The sequence below is a fragment of the Teleopsis dalmanni genome, chromosome 1 (assembly GCF_002237135.1).
Source record: "Teleopsis dalmanni isolate 2A chromosome 1, ASM223713v2, whole genome shotgun sequence".
NCBI classification, from domain to species: domain Eukaryota; kingdom Metazoa; phylum Arthropoda; class Insecta; order Diptera; family Diopsidae; genus Teleopsis; species Teleopsis dalmanni.
The window spans coordinates 102,356,997-102,364,163 of NC_051846.1; the positions used below are offsets into that span (position 1 = coordinate 102,356,997).

At 29.9% G+C, this 7,167-nt stretch overlaps 1 protein-coding gene across 2 annotated transcripts; it reads left to right on the forward strand.

The window, feature by feature from the left end:
• Positions 1–3,908: 3,908 nt before the first annotated feature.
• Positions 3,909–6,637, forward strand: LOC119666236 (protein I'm not dead yet-like). Of its 2 annotated transcripts, none has more exons than XM_038075516.1 (13): positions 3,909–3,994; positions 4,112–4,238; positions 4,300–4,416; positions 4,480–4,628; positions 4,764–4,878; positions 4,974–5,029; positions 5,086–5,208; positions 5,294–5,626; positions 5,685–5,779; positions 5,879–5,965; positions 6,038–6,231; positions 6,286–6,423; positions 6,476–6,637. In XM_038075516.1, the coding sequence occupies exons 1-13, from the start codon at positions 3,984–3,986 to the stop codon at positions 6,590–6,592; spliced, it is 1,662 nt and encodes a 553-aa protein (XP_037931444.1). In that variant the 5' UTR covers positions 3,909–3,983; the 3' UTR covers positions 6,593–6,637. The 2 variants fall into 2 exon arrangements, with proteins under 2 accessions (XP_037931444.1, XP_037931448.1); XM_038075520.1 differs by having other exon boundaries at positions 5,930–5,965.
• Positions 6,638–7,167: the final 530 nt, after the last annotated feature.

The following is a 7,167-nucleotide window of genomic DNA, read 5'->3' on the forward strand; positions in this document are numbered from 1 at the left end:
TATAGTTTTGATATTTTTACTTAGTATAGTATATATAGTATTTGCTCTTATTGCTATGTACGACAGCATAAGGATGCTTGCCCCAATATTTATGCTTAGTTGCTTGTTTATGCTTTATTATTGAAATTAAAGATATACCTACTTTCAAATTTAAAAGAGATTCTAGTATACGCATTAGAAGCAACAACAAATACAAAAAATAGAGGGTCATTATTTATAGTAGTAGTATTTAAGCCATATTTTTACTCCATTTTAAATTTGTTGTATTACATAGAAATTAATAACAATTATATTATATATATAAGGCTTACTTACAGCTATGGTATTTTAGCCGTCTGCCGGTCATTATTTATACCTATATTAGTAACTTAGGATGAATAGACTACTGAGTGTCCATTCCCAGCAGTTCTTTAGGATATAATTGTCGCTAAGCACTAGTACACTAACTAGTCCAAAGGAATTAGTGAAATGAGTGGTCCGTTGGGATGAGTAAAATCGCCACTTGAAATATATATACTTCTCATTGTTTTTTTTGTACAAAATGTGATAGCACATTCTATTATATTATTTTTGAACAAGAGAAAACCAAAACAAATGAGAAACAAAGAAATTCAACTACATATAATAGTTATTTATTTTAGAACTAGTGCATATTCTAATCCTAACGTAATACAACGATTCACCAGTTGAAACAAAAATCCACTACTTATGCTTGTTGTGTATAAACAAATTGAGGGCACTACGCTTTGTGCTCTTGTTTTTAATATTATGCTTTCTAGTGAAAAGACTAGTTCCAAGGTGTATCGTACGGGGACAATTGACACCGGCAATTACATCTCAATATTAAATTTGCCAGTTGAAACCACGTAAAGTGGATTTTGCAGCGAGTAGCACTATACACCTGATGACTACTGAATTCGCTAGTTCAGAACTAATCGCAGGCGCTGCTGGGTTGGAAAGGGGTTTCTTTACATATCATTAACACCTGTTGCATAACAAACATTGTGGTTAATTTTGTAAAGATATAGTAATCAATTATTTATTTCATTAATATTTTAAGCCGCATATAAGTTTTTTGTTATCAAAAAGCATAATTACAATGCTGTATTATTTTATAAATCAATTAAAATTTGTAATAGATTTATAAATTAAAACAATTTAACTCTAATCATAATAGAAACATCTCCTATAGTTAAATTTAATTTTATATCATAGATAATCATATAAATATTAATTGTACAAAAATTATATAAGGCAAATACAAACAAATTGTCATTCGCAACATGTACGCCGAAATGATGAGTGTTATTCATGTTTAGAAACATGTTTAAGCAACACTTCGCAAACACTTGTTTTAACAGTATGCTAAGGCAACAATTTTTTGCTGAAATTAATTGAAATGTTGCAGCTTATTTTTTACTAATGCTAATAATACTAATACTAATAAATGCTTTCATATTTTTCTTAGTAGACTTGTAATCATACACAGAAAATATTAGTACAATAAAATACTAATGTATAATGATAATGTATATTAATTTATAACAATATTGTATAATGTATACTAATGTTTACTAATGAAATAATAAGCAGAAACATTTCCATTAATTGTAGCAACAAAAAGGTTGCACACAGTCGAAATAACATATAAAATTAAGTAAACCAAAGAAATCATATTTCAAATCATTCTTTGCTAAGCGTATATATTATGTTAAATGTAAAGAAATTTCTAAAACCCAATTTATGAAAGGTAAGGTGATAGTAAATCGGTTTTATAGACGCAACACTATTGATATACCATTTGATCAAAAAAGAACGAAAAGTTAAAGAAACACGCAAAATTTTAATTTTTAATAATTTTCTTTATTATCGCGTTCAAAATACTCTCCTCCTGCGGCAATACATGCGTGCCAACGCTTGATCCAATTTTCCATATAAGTTTTATAGGCAGCCGAAGGTATAGTCTTTAGTTCACGCAGCGAATTCTCTTTTATGGCCTCTATAGTCTCAAAACGCGTTCCTCGCAATGGTAATTTGAGTTGGGGAAAGAGGAAAAAGTCACACGGGGCCATATCTGGAGAGTACAGTGCTTGGTTGATGATATTGGTGGAGTTTTTGGCCGAAAACTGCGACACAACCAACCCTGTATGAGCCGGTGCGTTATCGTGGTGTAAAATCCATGAGTTTTCTTTCCATAAATCTGGCCTCTTTTTGCGAATGGCCTCTCGCAAACGCAGCATGACGGCCAAATAACACCTTATTTATGGGTCCTTATTGACCGTTTCACCGTGCGGAAGGAATTCATAGTGCACCACACCACGAATATCGAAGAAAACAAGCAGTATAATCTTGATTTTGGGCCGACTTTGGCATTCTCTTTTCGGTTTCGGCTCACTTTCGAAGCACCATTCGGTCGATTGTTGTTTGGTGGGCATGTCAAATTCATGGACCCATGTCTCATCACCAGTTATGATACGTTCGATGAATGAATGAATGTGGGGTCACTATCTGCGTTGGAAATCATCTCTTTGGCCACATTACAACGACGCTTTTTTTAAATGAAATTCAGCTAAAAATCGCCACACGAAAATTTTTCGACTTCTTTGTATAGACGCCAAACAAAAACTAATCGTACGATATGCGTTAAACTTTGACAGAATGTGTATAATAGTGTTGCCAGTGTGCAAATAAAAAAAAATTACCGATTGGATAAGAGCGGGAATTCAAAAAATGAACGTATAAGTTCTTTTTTGATCACAAAGTATGTGTATATATATATATATTCAGTATTCATTAAAATGACATTAAGTTTCCGACTAGATCTGTACGAAGTTTTAGGTGTTGATAGATAGTTTCAAAAAAATTCTATTTTAATTACAGACACTCAAGTTCTACATGTATTATATTCACATATTTCTATATACATATAAATAAAAATGGATTCATTCCTGGAATTTTGGCATTTCATTTCGAAATCTCTTCTACTTGATAATCATTTCTCAGATTTTGGCGTTCCACTTGCAACAGATAAACTGACAATTAAAAAAAAATATCTGAACATAGCCAGACAAAAATAGACTGATGAATCTAGTTGTCAGATTTCTAGGTTGATTTGGTCTAATTTTTTCAAAAAACATACTAGTTAGCTATTCCAACAAAAGCGTAAGCTTAGCACTACGGTATTGGTACTTAAATGGGTCACTGCTTAATAGGAAACCATACTATGAGACTTTCTTATAATGACCTTTGTCGCAGTTGTAGCTCTAAAGACGAGGAGGAAACTGTACCAATATACCATATATAATATTACACTCTAATAAAAAGGGACTAAGGATTTTCTATGGGTTTGTCGTGTTAATCTGACATCTTTTCAAATTTTTTTTTGCCATTAGTTCATAAAATCTGAGGTAAGTTTGCTATTTAATAGATGGATGATTCATTTAGCCAATAATGTATACAATATATATATAATTTCAGATATTATGTCTTCACTGCATTATAAACTTATGATGAAAATAATATTGAAATTTAACAATTAAAAATTAAAAAATATATAATTAATTAATTTAATTGTTCTACAGCTGGTTTATGATTTCATTTTAATATATTTATTTATTTATTAAAGTTTTAACGTGAAATAGCCCAACAGCCGGTACTATGGCCAGAAGGGTTCTATTGTACCAATTTCACTATTGATTACATGAAGCCCTTTAAAGCTTTGTGAACAAATGCCAGAATTAAATTTAGAGAAGACCTCTTAATCTGTTCTAATGACAGAAATAACAAAAAATTACAAAGAAATTTAATTAATTAAAATAATATAAAAAAAAATTTTTGTTTTTTCCAAAAACCTCTTTTAAATAAAATTTAAAAAAAAATGTCAAAAGAATTAAATATATTAAATTTATTTAAAATATAAAAAAAAAAATTTGAAATTTGCATTTATTTTGGTGAAGGTAATTATAACCGTTATAAGAAAAATAATGGAGAATGAGTAAGTCCACAATTATGTTATAGTTCTATCATTATTATTAATAATTTCTCGCTTTCTAATTGAATGAATATATCTTCAAAATTTTATACATAATACCAAATCATCTATTTATTATAGGCAATCAGAGTCAGTTTCGTGCGGTTATGCATGTAAGAGTATATGTAGGTTTCACTGGAGAGGAATAGCAATGATACTTGTCCCTTTAATGCTTTCACCAATTTTTATCATGAATTCGGGAGAAGATGTAAGTTACTTTCAGTGACCTTCAAGATATAAAAATTTTATACAATCAGTTTTTATTTAAGGCATTTCTTTGTTTATATATCGTTTGTGTTATTGGCATCTTTTGGATAACAGAAGTGCTACCGCTACATATTACATCAATCATACCTGCCTTTTTACTACCCATGGTTGGCTTATTGGTAAATTTAATTGCATGATTATTTAAATAAAAAATAATATTTGGTTTTTTGTTTGTAAATTAGGATTCACACACCGTGTGTGCACAATATTTTAAAGATCCGCTAGTTATGTTCTTAGGTGGACTTATGCTAGCACTCACAGTTGAGTATTGTAATTTACATCAACGCATTGCACTTATTACTATTAAAATTGTTGGTTGCAGTCCGAGGCGGTAAGTTCATATTAACACCAACTTTTGTAGAATTAAATTACATCTTCTTCTTATTTGGCACTACAGTCCAGTGTGAACCTTGGCCTCCATATTATTAGATTACATATTAATACATATAATATTTACTATTTATAGCCTGCATTTAGGTTTAGTGTTGGTGGGTTCATTTATATCTATGTCAATGCCCAATTCGGCAACAACTGCAATGATGTGCCCAATAATAAAAGCAATCCTCTTAGAGCTTCATGATGTACGTATTTAAATTAATTACAGCTTAATTCTCTCTCTCTCTCTCTTTCTCTCTATTTATAAATGTTAATATTTATATATTGTATTTTATTATAGCAAAAGATCATAAATATATATGATCTGAGTTCTGAGAAAGAGCAAAATGAAAGAGAGTAAGTTAAATATAAAGTTTACTACATAAAGTTTTAAAATATTTAGTATCTGTCAGCAAAATTCCATCAAAAATAGCTGTAGGTTACTACTTAAGTACCGTATACGCAATTACAATTGGTGGTTGTGCTACTCTAATCGGTGCGGATACCAACTTGGTGTTCAAAGCTATATATGAAACGTACGTTTTTTTCATGTTATTCGCTTTTAAATACATATTTCTATCATTATTATAAAATTATCTGTTATTTAAAATGACTTTTTAGACGCTTTCCTGAGGCTGATGCAAAACTTGACTTTCCTATATATATGTTATATGCTATGCCTGTGTGCATTATTGCAACTTTCTTAATCTGGTTAATAACTGAAATCACGAATTTCGGATTTGGTCGTCCAAATAGTAAAGAGAGTAAAGAGGTTTCTGCCGGTAATGAAAATATAGCAATTATGAATCAAATAATTAATCAAAAGTACAAAGAATTGGGTCCAATGACATGTCACGAAATACAAGTTGTTATAATATTTTTGATTATGATAATTTTGCTCTTTACACGTAGTCCAGGATTTTTCGTAGGATGGGCCGATATATTAAATGAAAAGTCCGAACAATTGCTAATATACATTTTCATCAATTATATTATTATGTTTTCCTTGCAGACAGATTGAAAGCTCTATGCCTACTACTCTTGCATTCTTTGTATTATTTATTTTCCCAATAAAGTACATTTGTGTCAGATTTTGCAAAGGAAAAGGTAATTAAAACATACCAATATGATTATATGTATGTAACATGTTTAAATAAATTATAAATTATTATATCATGTTTAATATTATATTTAAATAATTTATAGCTAAATATCCAAATAGAGAAATATTTTCGCTGATTGATTGGGTATTTTTAGAAAAATCGGTTCCATGGGGTTTAATGTTCCTGTTAGGTATAAAATTCTATATATTGAGAAATTAACTCTTCTTATTCTTATTTGTTTAACTTTAAATTTAACGTATAGGTGGCGGTTTTGCATTGGCCGAAGCGAGCAAGCAAAGTGGTATGACTGTAATGTTGGGAAAGTCACTGGCATTTGCACAAAACTTTCCCCACTACGTGGTGCAATTAATATGCATTATAACTGGTGTTTTCTTCACAACTTTCAGTGCAAACGTTGCAATATGCAACATTCTGATACCAGTAGTGTGTGAGATGGTAAAATAAAGCTACTATTATATGAAATCATCTTAAAATTAATTTTATTTTTAGGCTGTTGCTATAAAGACACATCCATTGTACGTTGTATTTCCTACTGGTATAGCCGTTAGCATTGCCTTCTTGCTTCCTGTTAGCACACCACCAAATGCAATTGTGCAAGGATATACGAATATTCGAACGTCGGACATGGTTGGTACATAAATGTTGAAGTTATTTACTGAATATAATTTAATTTTTATAGACTTTTTGCGGTATTGGACCAACCATTATATGCATCATATTGCTATTTGTAAACGGACAAATAGGACATTTACTTATTTATGGATCAGCAGAAGCTCCTTCTTGGGCGTTGAAGTAAATATATGCTTCAATTTGATCCAAAAGAAAAGCAAAAAATATAGCTAATATTTTTCTTTTAATTAACAATATTTAACATTTATAAAATATTTGTTTTTCAAATTGTTAAATTATTTTGTTATTCAGTTAATGATGTTCCGATGTATTGTTCGTATGTTATATATATCAAAACAAATTAGAATTTTTGATTTATTTTTAGTTGTAATCAATGAAATTATCTTTTATCAAATATTACTCTTTACTGTAATTTATTTCAAAATAAATCATTAATTAACTATTGTTCTATATTGTAAATTAATTAATTAAGTTTTTTATCACCAATAAACATTAGGGGTATTCACGCTGTCTTGGAAATTGATTGCAAGGCGCACGAAATGCACAGATTGTATGAGCTTCCAATGGACAATAACAAAATACACGCACAAAATTTCTTGCAATTCCTTGCAATCTTGCCTCACCTAAAGTTTAGATCCTAAACCTATGTATATATGCTTGCAACGTAACAGCTGTTTAATTTTGATGTTGCAATTCTGTAATAGAGGTGCTCTCGCACTTTTGTAATTATAGTATAGCATT

What these genes read in the sequence shown, in the direction of transcription:
- LOC119666236 (XM_038075516.1), top strand. An exon ending in TCATGAATTCGGGAGAAGAT is followed by an intron (nt 4,239 to 4,299) that starts GTAAGTTACTTT and finishes TTTTTATTTAAG; the next exon opens with GCATTTCTTTGTTTATATAT. An exon ending in TACCCATGGTTGGCTTATTG is followed by an intron (nt 4,417 to 4,479) that starts GTAAATTTAATT and finishes TTTGTAAATTAG; the next exon opens with GATTCACACACCGTGTGTGC.